The following is a 15846-nucleotide window of genomic DNA, read 5'->3' on the forward strand; positions in this document are numbered from 1 at the left end:
TGTGCCTTCAAGTCTTTACCAAGGAGGAAGAATTGCGGTTGATTGATAATCTTCTTGATGAAAAGGCGCTGAATCCAAATGCTCTTCAGGAAAGCTTACTCACCGTCTGTAGAGAAAGAACCCGTGGGCGCATACCAAGACCGAACGCTCTATGCCACGGGACATTAATTGCCGTAAAAACAAATAACTTCATCATACTGGCTGCTGATGGGAAACTAACGTCAAGGAATTCTTATCGTGCGCTGGGATTTAAGGCTGAAAAGCTTGTGGATTTCGAGGACATGTGCGTCGCACTAACTGGGGATTGGAATAATTTTAGTAGAATGCGCAACACTCTGTCTAGGTGTATAAAATTTCTGAAGGACAACGGCAAAGGAAGGCCAACGGTCATTAATTTTGCTAAATTTACAACCAACAAATTGTTTTCTCGCCTAAGAGGGAGCACTGAAATTATATTTTGCGCATTTGATCGGTCAAAGGATGGTCAATTTGTTCCATGCATCTCTTATGCTGATGACCACACAAGTTATGAAATCAAGGAACCATTCTTCTGTGCAGGAACTGGTCGTGACTACGCGTATGATATCTTATCCGATGGAAACGTGAATGAAGACATGAAGCTTGATGAGGCTATCAGTTTGGTAGAAAGAGCTCTTGCGTATGCTAATGTGTGACAGTGGTAGCACCGGCGGATGGGCAAGTATTCACGTGATCGAGGCTGGCAAGACCATAACAACAATGCCAAGAGAAGAGACAAGTCGTACGTTGCGGAGGAGACATAATTCGGCTTTTGAAGCTATACAAATTTTCAAGATGCAATTTTCTTTCAATGAGTTGATTTTGGTGCTGGTCCTGTCTTCTCCACTTTCGGATGGAGTTATTATACTGTAGTCTAGAAGAGGCACATATTAAGCGGCTTTTAAATGAATTAAGGTCTTCATGATGAAATCTGCTTATAAATTTCTTTTACAAAAGATATAATTTTCTTTTACAAAAGAAACTTGGGAATATTCAACATCCTTCTCACCTAATGTATCATTTCCCTTTGCTTGAAAAAAAATAAATGTAAAATTCTCCGGAACCGGAATCCTTCCGGTAAACTGATTTACACTCAAGTCAAGATAATTCAACCGGTTCAAACGAGTTAACAATCGGTCAACCGGTCCAGTCAAAGAATTGACTGATAAAAAGGGATACTGTAAGCAATGTAGTTAGCCAAGATGGCGAGATAATATCGGTTTCGGTGTTATCCAAGATGCCGATATTGACGATGGCCGATATTCAGCGAAATCCGATATCGACTACATTGACTGTAAGATAAAAATTGATGTAATCGAACCGAAGAAATGATTATCCAGTGACTGGGATGAACCTATTCGAATCGGTTAAGAATAATTCTTAAACTCTCATAAGATCGGCTAATGAGTGATGAACTTCACCAGAAATGAAGTTTTTTACTGATAGCAAGAAATCTAAAAAAATAAAGAGTATTCTGTTGGAGGTGGCCAGGGAAGACAGATGATAAATCACTGGTAGATGGATTATATGACCAGTTAAACCTGACGAAGAAACACAATAAATTGCAAATCAATTTAAGGATTTTCTAATTGCTTGTAATGCTAAAAAATCTATAGGATTTAATATTGCATTTACTGAAATTGAAAATTGAAATGCAACGAAATGAACTAGTTAAAAACGAACTTCTTCATTTCTGACTATGATGAAGAAGAAGCAACACTTTTGGGAGGGGTTTAAAAAAGGGTGGAAATGCAATGCCAGTGAAGAAGAAGAAAGCCTGGAACTGGAACTTTTTCCATGATGAAGAGATGCTAGTTATAGGTATCTCTAGGGGTTAGTAGAATGGATGTGACAACAACTAAGAAGATTCAATGACTAGGAGTACCACGTGAGCTCAGAAATAAATGTTGGCTATTCTTCTACTTCTCCTGGCTATACTATGAAATCAGACCAACTAGTCTGAGCAGCACCACTTACAAAGTAAAACAATATGTACTAACGCATTTATACAGACATTATCAGGAAGTATTTATTTGAAAGAAACAGAAATGGGGAAAATTGATATAAACAAATTTGTGTCTAAGATGGACTAGTACAGAAGAATATGGTGTAGATACCGCTATTTCAATCCCTAAATGTCATCAACATTTATAACATTCTCTATTGTGTCGATGCAGTAACCCACAGACTTCCGAGAAGACATAGCTTCTGCAAGTTCCAATCTAACTCTTTCATGTCGACGCAAAATTAGAATTGTATTAAGTAAAGCCCACCTCACCTGTGAATCTGCTTTGTTCTGTGTAAACCCCAGGCTCTTAAGCAAGCTATCCAACTGTTACATTAACAGAAAGAAAATAGAAATCAAACACCCTCATACTGCTTGTATGCAAACTGGGCAAAGAAAAATAAATCCCTTAATTTCACTTGAATCTTCCAATAACTACAGCGTGTTACATGTTTCGTGATGTCAATATTTGTGTCATTGCGGCGAGCCCTCATACGATAAATTCAAGTCCAAACAAAATTTCAGCCAACCTGGTAAATATCAGATAAGCCACCTTCCGAGTATCCAAATAAAAGGTATTCTGTGGCAACACCTGCCAGTGCTATACATGAGAACCTGTCCAACATCTGTTAACGAAAAACATTTCCCACTTTGAGATACGGAAAGAATTGCATTTACTAGCAACGTTTCAATTTGATAAAAAGATACCCATCATTAAATCTAACCTTGGGTGTAAGCTTTCCTGAGTCAACCTGATAGTACGGCAACAAATGTACAGATTAGAATTGGAGCGACAAAATAGGTAAACAAATCAAAAAGTTCTTTCATAAGGCAAAAAGAGGGATGCAAGTTAACCTTTCTGGCACCTCATTGTGAATCTATGAAAGAACGTTTTGTCACCAAAATAAGAAAGCCCAGTCGGATAATTATATGGTGCCAGGATCCAACACTACAGGTGAGGAGAGAAACAAAAGGAACAGAAAGCAAAGAGTGGACTCACTTCTTCACGAAATTCAGTATCCACAAAAGCTGTTCCAGCTTGAACATTTAGAGATCCTTCCTTCCTCAAAGCCTCTAAACTTGTCAGGGTATATCCCTTCGGAAGAATTCCGAGCACGTAAGCAATCAAAAAGTGACCAGCTTCATGCTGTACAAGCATTTCAAGATCCAGAGTAATTACATTACCTCGAAATGTGTATCAACTAAGTCGTCATATACTTGATTATTCTAGAACCAGAGAGAAGAAACTAGAATCTTACTTGTAGAACTCTATTGCGGTACTTCTGACTCACAGCATGACCAATCATATCAAGCATTAGACTACTAAATCCTCCCTTGAGAGCTATCTGTGAAACAACTGAACTGAATCGATCAGTCATACAAGAAAAATGAACAATCCCGTACCAAAAGACAATTTAGCAGTAAAATAACTGAACAACTTACGGAGTCTAGGGTTGCAAAATAAAATAATCCAATAACAGCGAAGAGTGTTTGTTCCTGAGTAAGACCGAAAACAGCCCATGCAGAAATGCCTCCTAAAACAGCCGCAGCTTGAAGGTATCTTTCTATTGAACCTAGTGTCCTGTCATCTGGTGATAGAACTTTTGAAGCGTCAATACCATTTAGCTTCAGTTCATCCAAGGTGTAAAGCCTCGGGGGTATCTGCAATACAGTTTTCTATCATCTTAAGTTCCCACCGTCCAACAATAGAAATGGAAACAGACCTTAATCCACAAAATACAATTCCACCATGAGCAAATAAAAAGTGTTGATAACTTCTCCCAGTTCAAAAAAGTTTCCGAACATATCCAAAAAAACTGAAGCTAGGCTAGCCGCTAAAATCACAACACGCAACTTGATGCAACCACAAAATGGACACACAATCCCAACAGTTCACTTCAATTACCCATAATTACTTCCATTGGTAGTAGAACAGGTAAGAAAATGGTCACGATTACTCGATGTCACAACAAAAGATTGATATTGATGCCCTCATTTACACTAAAATGGACGATTGTGCTCCAACATTCAACTTTAAAGGTTCTGCACTTCTGCTACTATGGAGACTAATATACATCTAAAACACAAAGAATGTACCAACTTCTCCATAAACAAGAAGAAACTGTAAGAATTACCTGCCTTGCAGTGCCAAAACAACAAAGACCACCGGGCTTACTCTGCAAATCTTTGACAAGGTTTAGTGCTGCTCTTTCATCTCCTTTCATCAACTCTTCATCAACTTGTTCCAAGACTTTCCACCGAAGAACAGTAGTAGATTCAGTAGAATTTACCATTTTAACTGTCCGAAACTTTCCTGGAAAACTAGATAAGAACCCACCATAATATATGACCATCCCCATGTAACAACTAAAACTAAATTCTCAAGAAGAAATGAAGAATGAAAACCCAGTATCTAAAATTGAACAGAAAATGGAGTTAGAGTTTACAATATTGAAAATTGAAGTTGTTATGAGAATTTAAGTTTAGTGATATGGTGATGTCTGTTTCAATATACTTCTCAACCACACAAATAAAAACAAAATAGAGATAAAGATAAATACATAATAACCATAATCACACCATGACATTAGCAACTGATTATCAAGATTAAAGAAAAATTAGTGAAAAAACTGATGAAACATAACCCATGAAGTCATTGAATTAAGATGAATACCATAGAAATGCAAAATTAAAATTCCATTACATCAAAAGACCCATCATTGTACACCAAAACAGAACCAAAAAATTTAACTGTCTTTTTAAGTTTTTGCATGAACCAAACGAAACTACAAAAGTAACCCACCGCTTTCAGATCAAAAACCCAGATGCCCCGAACCCTAAAACTATACTTTAGACTTGAAGTACCCAATAGAAACCCTAAAACTCTTGTGAAGCAGAACCCAGTCCTTCCTTTCCTTTCCCAGCCTTCTTTGGCAACAAAGTCTGCTGAATATTAGGTAAAACACCTCCATTAGCAATAGTAACAGTACCCAATAGCCTGCTCAACTCTTCATCGTTTCTAACAGCAAGCTGTATGTGTCTTGGTACAATCCTATTCTTCTTGTTATCTCTCGCTGCATTTCCAGCTAATTCCAAAACCTAAATCATCCAAAACAAAAACAAAAAAACAAAAACCCAATTCAAAAATCATCTCAAAATCAAAAACAGAAACAATCCTTCTCTCAATCATTCTATCAAAAACCTTATACGCAAAAATAAAAACAAAAAATCAGAAGAAAAAAAAAGGGGGGCGAAGAGAGGAGATTCAATACCTCGGCGGCTAGGTATTCAAGAACGGCAGATAGATAAACGGGAGCACCAGCACCAACACGCTCAGCATATTTACCAGCTTTAAGAAATCTAGCGATTCTACCAACAGGAAATTGAAGACCAGCTTTTTGAGATCTTGATACTGATTTTGATGATTTTGGTTTTCCTCTACCACCCTTTGCTGGAGAAGTCATCTTCTTCTTTTTTTTCTGATGAAAAACCCTAAGAAAAAATTTGCAGAGAAAAAGAGAGAGAGATTTTGTGAAGAGGTAGGTTTGTATTAGGAAATAATATATGAGAGTCTATATTTAGGAGATATGCACATTAAGTTGTGAGAGTTATATTAGGAAAGTGTCTATGTTTAGAGTTTGATCTTAGTTAGGAAAGTACCTTGAGTGGTCGTCAAGTTTGTGAACAATATAAATAGGCTGTTGAGCCATGAAAGTTGACACACCGAATTATTATCAATGTAGATGTTTAATGCTTCCGCGTTTATGCTCTCCTCTCTCTTGCTCGATCCTTAACATGGTATCAGAGCAAGGTGAGAGAAAGGGAGAGGAGAATGAGAGAAATTCTTGAAGCTGGGTTTGGTTAGAGAAAGAGTTAGAGAATTGTTTTTCGTTAAAAGAGAAGTTGTGTGAGTTCTCATGGTTTAAAAAAAAAAATTTGGAGTTTGTTAAGATGCGTTAGGGTTTGAGAGAAGTTAAAAAAAAAAAAAAAAAAAAAAAGAATTGTTCGAAGGCCTGTCAAAAGAATCGTTGTTGTTTTAAAGAGAAAGAAAATTGTTGCAAGGTTACTATTCGTGACTTGTTGGATTGGAGGCAAGGTTTGGTCGCTGTTAGAAGATGAGGATTAACGGTAAAGCAGACACAACAAGTTTGTGAAGAGGCGATGCTGGTTGCTGTGTTGCTGTTGTCGTTAGTTTGCTGGAGAATCTGATTTGCCCTAGATTCTGGTCATGGGTTCGAAGAAGGTTGGTTTACATTGTCATGACAGGAAGTATGGAGTTGAGCTGTTGTTGTTGACTAGTGAGCAAGGTGAAGATGGAGCTGTTGCTATTGTAGTTGCTACTTCAAAATCTGATGCAAGCTGTGTCTGTGTGATCAAGGATCGAGACAAGAGTAAGTTTTATTAAAAAAAAAAATAGGGTTAGGTTTTGTGACCAAGATATAGCTGCGAGAAGACGAGTTATTGTTGCTGTTGAGGGTTGCGATTAGAATCAAGCACTAAGTGTTCGAAAAGATTCCGGTGTCGACGACTATTGATGGACAAGGTGCTGTTGAAGATCAATGATGGTGGTAAGACTTCCGGTGTTAGAGGAGGTTGGAAAGAAATCATGGGTGCTTAGTCATGATCGTTGATGTGAGTATATGTTCGATGGCATGAACAAAGTTTTTGGGCTGTTGGTTTAAGTCCATGAACAAAGGTTGGAAGGACTTGTTTTTACACAGGATAAAATCAGTTGAAAACTGATTTTTTTGCTGTTGTTTGGTCACAAGGTTCGTGTTAAAAAATAAGAAAAAAAGGTTACAGAAAAGTTGTTAAAGAACAGTTGTTACGAAAGAGTTGTTATAGAAGAGTTGTTAAAGGAAAGTTGTTGCAGAAGTGTTGTTACAGAAGATCAGTTATAGACACGTAACTAAAGGTTGTCACAGATTGACATAAGAGTGACAGTAGAATGTCACAGTTTGTGACAATTGGAATGACATAAGATGACAACAAAAACGTGTGATAGTTTTTGCCAGAGGTGTTGCAGAAAGCTGTTCAACATGTTGGAAGAAGTGAAGTGTGGTTGAAGAGTTTGTGGCAGAAACTTAGAGATCCTACAAAGTGTGGCAGACTTTGTAAAGATGACAAGATTGTGAGAGAATCTTGAAGAACAAAGAAGTGTGAAGGTTTCGCAAAAATAGCGTGACTGGAACAAGAGAAGAAGAAACAACATTCATGTTGTGAAGAAAGAAAAAAAAAGAGAGAGAAGAAAACAATCACCAAGAGGTGATGAGAAAAAGAACAACAATAGTAGGTTAAAATCCTATGAGTTGTCGAGAGAGTACAAAAAGTATTCTATCGAAGAAACCAAGAAACCAAGAGTACAAGAAGTATTCTACAAAGGGAACCGAAATGTTCTAAAACTACGAAGATGGGACCGTAATGTCCTTAAACTACGAAGAGAGGACCGAAACGTCCTTAAACTACGAAGATGGAACCGAAATGTTCTAAAACTACGAAGATGGGACCGCAATGTCCATAAACTTGCATTGGGACCGAAATGTCCTTAAACTACGAAGAGGACCGAAATGTCCTTAAACTACGAAGATGGGACCGTAATGTCCTTAAACTACGAAGGGGACCGAAACGTCCTTAAACTACGAAGAGGACCGAAACGTCCTTAAACTACGAAGAGGACCGAAACGTCCTTAAACTACGAAGATGGGACCGCAATGTCCTTAAACTACAAAGGGGACCGAAATGTCCTTAAACTACGAAGAGGACCGAAATGTCCTTAAACTATGATCTGAAGATTTTTTTTTTCTCGCAAAAGCGTTGGAAGAAAAAAAAAAAAAAAAACCGAAGTTAAATTTCTTTGGTCCAAGATGGGCATTCGTGATCTACATGCTCCATCTTGAGGGAGGGTATTAGGAAATAATATATGAGAGTCTATATTTAGGAGATATGCACATTAAGTTGTGAGAGTTATATTAGGAAAGTGTCTATGTTTAGAGTTTGATCTTAGTTAGGAAAGTACCTTGAGTGGTCGTCAAGTTTGTGAACAATATAAATAGGCTGTTGAGCCATGAAAGTTGACACACCGAATTATTATCAATGTAGATGTTTAATGCTTCCGCGTTTATGCTCTCCTCTCTCTTGCTCGATCCTTAACAGTTTGTGTTTGTTTGTTGTTCTTCTCTAGAGAGGAAAACTTAATGGGTTTATATAAAGTGTGTGAGTTTGTTCTGATTGGTTGAATAAGAAGCACGAGGATCGCCAGCGTGGAACTAGGTCTGTGCATTTTGTACACGTGACATGCAGTTCATACGCGTGTTCTGTACCAACTCGGGCCGTTGATCTTCGGGAAGCAGAAGTGCAGATTTACCGGAAGAGGAACCAACAGTCGAGCAAGAGCCCAATGCGCATGTTCAAGATTGCAGTGCTATCAAATAATAGCCCTTCAATATATTTTATGCTTAAAAAAAAAGGCTTTTCTTTCTTTTCTTTCTGATAAATCGAAAATTGTATAAAAAAATCATTATTACAAGGAATTTACGTGAATTTACGTGAGGAAAAAAAAATGAAGACGACCTCAAAAACTATTTAAATCAAAAATAAGAAATTGCAGGCTTCACAGAATCACTAACAAAAAGTTTTTTCCATCATCTTACAAACTGCAATCCATCTTAGCTAACCTATTAACTGAGAAATTGATTTCCCGATAAGCATGTTTGTAGTTGACAACATCATAACTCCAAGACAATCACATGTTAACACAACACTAAAAAAGTCACATCTGACGTGGAGGTTTTTCCCCAGATGAGTAGCTAGCGCTTTCAAGCTCAGCTAGAATAACAGACATTTCGGCCACAAAGTTAGTGGTAACGCTAGGCCAGTGCTTAATGCTCCCACACACTCACAAAGCGAATTTCTGACTATAAAGCCAGCGAAACTCTTGGATTCCGTATAGTTCACCATCACAACACATTAGAACCTTGTAATCCGCTAGGAGATTCCGAAAGCATTATATTTGCAGGGCTTTATTGTTGTATTTAGTGTCTTGAAGACGGTTTGTATTCGGTTTGGGCTTATCATCTGAAAATGCGTAGGTCTAACAACCACACCCAACAATTCGTTTGGCAATCTGAGAGGACTTACTCCAATGTACTTTTTAGAGAATCAACTAGACAGTCAGAATCGATCTAGAATAAAGTATATCAAAGAGTGTAATATCTCTAACTCTTAATTCAATCTGCAATCAGCAAATAGAAATCTGCGAGCCCGATTGAATATAAGAGGAGTTACTTGAATGGTACCAAAGACCGATGTTCAAGTCTCAATCAATGTAAATCAACAACCAAAGGTTGGATATTCTAATTGATATCTTAACGCACAACCTGTGATATTTCAATTATATAACAAAATATAATGCGGAAAATAAATAACACAGACACCAGAATTTTGTTAACGAGGAAACCGCAAATGCAGAAAAACCCCGGGACCTAGTCCAGTTTGAACACCACACTGTATTAAGCTGCTACAGACATTAACCTACTACCAATTAACTTCGGACTGGACTGTAGTCGAACCCTAATCAATCTCACAATGATTCAAGGTACAGTTGTGCTCCTTACGTCTCTGATTCCAGCAGGATACTACGCACTTGATTCCCTTAGCTGATCTCACCCACAACAAAGAGTTGCTACAACCCAAAGTCAAAGAGTTGATAAACAAATTTGTCTCACATATAAAAGTCTATAGGATTGAATAAATATGTCTCCCACAGAAATACCCAAGAGTTTTTGTTCCGTATTTTGATAAATCAAGGTGAACATAAACCAATTGATAAATCAGACTTATATTCCCGAAGAACAGCCTGGTATTGTCAATCACCTCACAATAATCTTAATTGACTAGCGAAACAAGACATTGTGGAATCACAAACGATGAGACGAAGATGTTTGTGACTACTTTTCTATCTTGCCTATCGGAGATATAAATCTCAAGCCAATTTTACAATTGTACTCGTACGATAGAAACAGCAAGATCAGACCACCCAACTACAAGAGAAGTAGTATCCGTCTGGCTTCACAATCCCAATGAAGTCTTAAAGTCGTTAACCTACAGGGTTTCGAGAAGAAACCTAAGGTTAAAGGAGAATCGACTCTAGCAATACAACTAGTATCACACAGGAGGTATGGGGATTAGGTTTCCCAGTTGTTAGAGTTCTCCTTTATATAGTTTTGAAACCAGGGTTTGCAATCCAAGTTACCTTAGTTACAAAGCACTCAATAATCACCCTTGGATGAAAAACCTGATTCAACCAAGCTAATATCTTTCAACCGTTAGATCGAACTTAGCTTGTTACACACAAATGAAATGTACCATCATTTATGTGTATGTAACCGTACCCAAACGTGTACACTCATGTTGGCTCATCAAGTAGTTAACCGAGGTTAGCCATATGTTTACTCTCATATTAACTTATTCATATTATTCATAACTAGTTCAAATGACTCAAATGAAACTAGTTAAAGAGTTGTTCAATTGCATAGAAGACACAATTGAAACCAAATAGGTTTGATTCACTTGAATCAATCATGAACATTATAGCCACGGTTTGCAAAGATTGCATTCTTTAAGATTTAAATGTTTAAGTTCATAAACAGACCGATTTGAAAAAATAACCAGCTTAAGTATGCGTACGGGTATGCGTACTTAAGCAACCGGATTTGAGTTTGTCAAGTTTCCAAACTCAACAGAAATTTTCGGTTTGAAACTTCCGCCAGTATGCGTACGGGTACGCATACTTAAGGTGACTAGTTTAGGAGTTTGTAATTCTCAAAATCAGCAGATATTTTCGGTTTGAAAACTCCCTCTTGTATGCGTACGGGTATGCATACTTACGGTGACTAGTTTAGGAGTTTGTAATTCTAAACACAACAAATATTTTCGGTTCGAATACTTCTACCAGTATGCGTACGGGTACGCATACTTATGTTGTCTCCTTCACCAATTTTGTATACACACATATGCATAAACTTGGTTCCCGATTTATGGATTTATACACTAATATGCGAACACACTATATATGCTTATATATAAAGATGGTTATATCATAAACTCTTAATTTCAATCATTGAAACTTTCTTAGAGGACGTTACATAGTTGTTGTTCACAAACTATTTTTCGTCAAAGCAATTCTCAAGTTATTAAAATTATCATAACGAAATATTCCATGACAACACCAAATGATTGTATCACACAAACCATGTTAGATGTAACTCGGCAATTTTCATATGATCTTATTCGGGCTTTCGTCACGAATGTAAGATGAACATGACAAAAGTGAAAGCTTGCCAACACATATTTCAAGAAATATATAAATGACATAAACTCAGCTCGAAATCTCAGATGTGTATAATATAAAAGTATATCGTAACACGACTTATGTCTCAATATAGGAGATAGATTAGAAATAGACTTTCCAAGTGATAGATGAGTTTAAGTCTCCACAAACCTTTTGTTGATGAAGTTCCACAAGCTCCCCTTAGTAGTTCTTCGTCTTCAAATGATGAACGACGAGAGATCTAAGCTCAACTACACTATCTATATCCTAGTCTGAGACATCTATAAATAGGCTAGAAATCAAGACTTATAGTTTTGATCACTAACATTGACAAACATACTTAAGATTGCAACGCATGCGAGTTCACCGAGCAATGCTCTAACAATCTCCTCCTTTGTCAATTTTAGTGACAAAACTATCAATACATATGGATTACAAAATAAATAAAAATTGTATTTGGTACCATCCAAGTTATTCCTTGCATTTCATTAGAACTCGCGGTTCGTGCTTGAGTAAATCAAATCAAGAGAGAGATATAAACTCGTTGATATACTTTTAATTGATTGAGTCTTGTTGATTCTATTAAAAGTATATTCGAGTTTGTCCATACAGATTGCTAAGCGAAATATTGGGTGGTGTTGTTAGACCCCCGCTTTTTCAATTGATATCAGAGCAGGCAAACACGTTTAAGACCTTACAAGTCTGTGTTTGTAGCGATCTGACTCTATGGACAAGAGTATTATCTCTGATAAACGCGTCGCCATAAATAAAAGTTCTATCTCGTCAAATTCTTTTAAAGAGAAAGTTTCTTCAATCTCGAATATAGACGAACCTTGTGTTCTGACGAGACAGACTAACATCGACATGTGTGATCCCAATTACCCTTCAAAAGAGAGCTTCTCTGGCAATGAACGTGATTCAACTGAAGAGAGTGAATTGATTCTAAATCTTGTTATAATTCAAGCTGATAGATTTAATCGGTTGAATCATCATGTCAATACTCTTCTTGGTGCAGTAAGTGATTGCAAATCCAAAGGTAATGTTGAAGATCAGTCTTCGTGCACGACTCTTGAGTCTAGCCTCAAAAAAGATGCCCTGAAATTGAACATCTCTTGAGTAAGCTCTCTATTCAAGGATGCTCAAAGCAATCCAATATTCCAAGTAATTCTGACACAACTAAATATGGTTCATGCTCAGAAGTAAAAACGTAAGCCCCTTCTAGTAAAACGGATGTCCCTGAAGTCACCAACACTCAAGGATGTTGCACAGCAAATGAAGGGAACAAATCTTCAAACGATGATATCAAGACTGTACTATCTAATCATTCTGATGATCAGAAAGTATGTCTTGTCTGTGAGACGAAGAGTTCTGTTAAACGAAAGGGAACCTCTTGGTTGAAGAAAAATTCCTTGGTTCAACTTCAACACACCTTAGATTTAATTCTTAAAGGTGTAACTGACATTCTCATGACTAAACCAATTGGTTTTAGTACCTACCCTATGTATGTTACCAGGAAAGTCAGTTCAATGAGTTCCTCGAACACTCAAGAACAAAACAGACGTCTTAATAAACATCGTCTAAAGGAAGATCGTGTCACAGTCTCTGGAAATAACGTTGTTTCTGTTGAGAAAGGAATTTAAGAAGAAAGAAGAAAAATTGATGAATGAGAGATAATCTGAAAAAGATAATTAAAGGGTATAAAGAATTCGTCAACAGGTTATCCTCCTCCTCAAACCAAAATTCTTCGGGTAAGAACTCAAACTATGTCTCGTATTTTGATGACAGTAAGTTTTATGATAATTTCCTACATAAAAAGGAGTCCCTCTCTAGATTCAGGAGGAAAAAGAGACTTGACCATAAACACAAAACTCTTGATGAGCATGTAGCTCATACTTGTGCCAATTAATCACAAGGTTTGAAGAGCTTACTCATAAAAACCCTGTTGAGTAAGATGTGTTAATAATCAGGTATACTTTTGGCATCTGCATCTGTTGAGTTGAGTTATCTTCTTATCGTCCATAGCTAAGATTCTTGATTGCAGACTTATTGTGCGTAAAGTATTGTTTGTGTCTAAGGTGTCTTCTCGTTATCTTTAGGAAGTCTTCTTTTGAATCTTGTTTCTTGCTACAACTATGCTCAAAAGTGCTTTTATGTGCTATGGAGTTTTTCAAACCTTGTTTTTGTAGCAAAAGTTTTGCTTGTGGACCTTTCTTTTTTGGGTAATGTTGCACTCGAACGGGTATCCATGTTCCGGCACGAGTCAACTGTTTAAACCCTAAAATCCCTTCCTCGGGAAACCTTTATATACTTACCTATTGAGTTGCAAGAGTCGCGTACGCATACTCTAGGTTGGTTTCTGGGTTGTCAAGAATATCTTCTTCTTTATCTTGTTATGGTGATTTTGCAAGAGGATTCCTTGACAAAGGTGTTGTTGAGTCCAAGAAGAAAAGAACCCTTGTAGATGAAGATCATCCTAATGCTTCATGTTATTTTTCCTATATTCATGAGGATGCTGAAAAGGATGATATGATTTCTGCTGAAGTTGTTCATGACTTTCTTAAGTACTTTGGGGAAGCAAAAAAAGAGCTCATTGTTACTCTGAAAAATCTTGATGCATTGAAAAACTGAGTTGGAAAAGGTTACTGCTGACCTTGGTCTCATAAAGTCTTACATCAATGATCTTCGCAAAGAGAATCACCTCTCCGATGTTGCAATGAATGTTGTTGATCACAAGCTAAAAGACCCTTTGTCTCGTGAGGATTCTGAACCGTCTATATGATCTTAGTTAGTGTTCGGGATAGCACTGGAGTCTGTTTTTAGCTTGCTTTATTTATTGTTGCCTAGTATGTCTTCTTTTTGGTTTAGTTGGAAGAATAACTAGTGCGTTGAATAACAATTATTGTGACTACACATAGCTATTATGTTTCATCTTCTTGTTCTTTTTTAGGTTTATTGGTATTAAATTATAAAAATATTTGGAGGATGATGTTTTTGCAGTATTAATCTTTATGATTTGATATATTGCAATTTGTTATGGGATATTGGTGTTTACGTCTGTGAACTATGTTTGTCCCATACTTTGTCAAAAGTAAAGTCATTCGTGATCGGTATTCACGTACTGGTAAAAGAATGAATAGACTTTTGACAAATACAAAAGTTAAGCCTGTATTGTCAAACATTTGATGGAATATAGGTTCAAATATTTTGTTTTTCAAGGATTATGTCTATTAATATCGTTATGCAAATAGTGATTGAAGATAAAATGAATCCTTGTGTATTCCGCAATATTGATCATCCTGATCCATATTTGTATGTATTACTGTGAGGCTCCGTAATGCATCTTATGTTGAGCACTATACAACCAAGTTGATTTATTAGCTCAGTTAGTGTTCCGTGAGATATGTTATGTCGAGCATATTGAACTAAATTAATCATCGTGTTTGGTTATTTAGTTATTGCTCCATAAGTTTTCTTATGTCGAGCAAAACAAGTGACAATTAAATTGATCACCTCTTGTATTTAATTTGATTGTGTCTTCCGATTAAATTAATCATGGGTTTACTTCTGATTAATTTGATTGAGTTTTTTGGATATAGAAAATCATTCTCGTGGTTTTTGGTTTCCAATAAATTCCTTCTTTTCTTTTGAAATTAAGGTCGCTCTTATTGTTCTTTCAAGAATGACATTAAATGGGGGAGAGTTCTTTTGAACTTGTGCTTAATGGTCATATCTTGAGGGGAATGCGGCTGTGGAATTTTAGAGGGGTTATCTTGTATCTTTAAACTCCTTGATGAATGCATTTAGATTCGGCTTTATGATTGCATCTAAATTGGTTGGTATGTATTTTTTCCCTTTGTCATGAAATGTCTCTCTCGGAAATTTCATTATGTTCCCGTTCTTGTACCTTTGCCAATTTTATTGACAAAAGGGGGGGAATTAATATGTAGTTCATACTACAAATACATATGATTTTCTGATCATTATGTAAGGGGGAGTGGTTTTCATGTGAGATGGAATATTGACTAAGGGGGAGTCATACATATCACCATAGTATTATTGTTGAAGTTGTGATATAATTGAACTTTGACGCTGTGTAATAATACTACGACACTGTATAACAATGATCGAGAACTATGTTTTCTCATTGTTATAGCTACGGATCTTCAACAACGGTGATGCTAAACTTACAACCTTTGGGATCATTGGAGTACTTGTAAGTGACGAAGATTTCGAGGAATGTTGAAGATTATACATGTGGAATAGGAGCTACTAAAGTTTCTTTATCTTTTTTGTATTCCATATGTATTGGTAGTTTTGTCACTAAAGTTGACAAAGGGGGAGATTGTTAGAGCATTGCTCGGTCGAACTCGCATGTGTTGCTATCTCAAGCATGTTTGTCAATGTTAGTGATCAAAACTATAAGTCTTGATTTCTAGTCTATTATAGCTAAGTCTCAGACTAAGATAGAAAGTGTAATTGAGCTCAAGGACTTCAT

General features: G+C 36.7%; 2 protein-coding genes across 3 annotated transcripts; both read right to left on the reverse strand.

Annotated features, from left to right (window-relative positions):
• Positions 1 to 1368: 1368 nt before the first annotated feature.
• Positions 1369 to 4479, reverse strand: LOC113336918. 2 transcript variants are annotated; one of them, XM_026582623.1, is made up of 8 exons: positions 4159 to 4479; positions 3467 to 3685; positions 3283 to 3369; positions 3024 to 3170; positions 2749 to 2775; positions 2554 to 2649; positions 2297 to 2350; positions 1369 to 1559 (listed from the first exon to the last, which is right to left on the reverse strand). In XM_026582623.1, the coding sequence occupies exons 1-8, from the start codon at positions 4381 to 4383 to the stop codon at positions 1554 to 1556; spliced, it is 861 nt and encodes a 286-aa protein (XP_026438408.1). In that variant the 5' UTR covers positions 4384 to 4479; the 3' UTR covers positions 1369 to 1553. The 2 variants fall into 2 exon arrangements, with proteins under 2 accessions (XP_026438408.1, XP_026438407.1); XM_026582622.1 differs by lacking the exon at positions 1369 to 1559 and having other exon boundaries at positions 1914 to 2350.
• Positions 4480 to 4657: 178 nt separating this feature from the next.
• LOC113336708 (histone H2AX-like) lies at positions 4658 to 5559 on the reverse strand. The gene is made up of 2 exons (XM_026582358.1): positions 5296 to 5559; positions 4658 to 5122 (listed from the first exon to the last, which is right to left on the reverse strand). Exons 1-2 carry the CDS (start codon positions 5485 to 5487, stop codon positions 4901 to 4903), a joined length of 414 nt encoding a protein of 137 aa, XP_026438143.1. The 5' UTR covers positions 5488 to 5559; the 3' UTR covers positions 4658 to 4900.
• Between the last annotated feature and the right edge of the window lie 10287 nt (positions 5560 to 15846).

The sequence above is a fragment of the Papaver somniferum genome, unplaced genomic scaffold, assembly GCF_003573695.1.
Source record: "Papaver somniferum cultivar HN1 unplaced genomic scaffold, ASM357369v1 unplaced-scaffold_154, whole genome shotgun sequence".
NCBI classification, from domain to species: domain Eukaryota; kingdom Viridiplantae; phylum Streptophyta; class Magnoliopsida; order Ranunculales; family Papaveraceae; genus Papaver; species Papaver somniferum.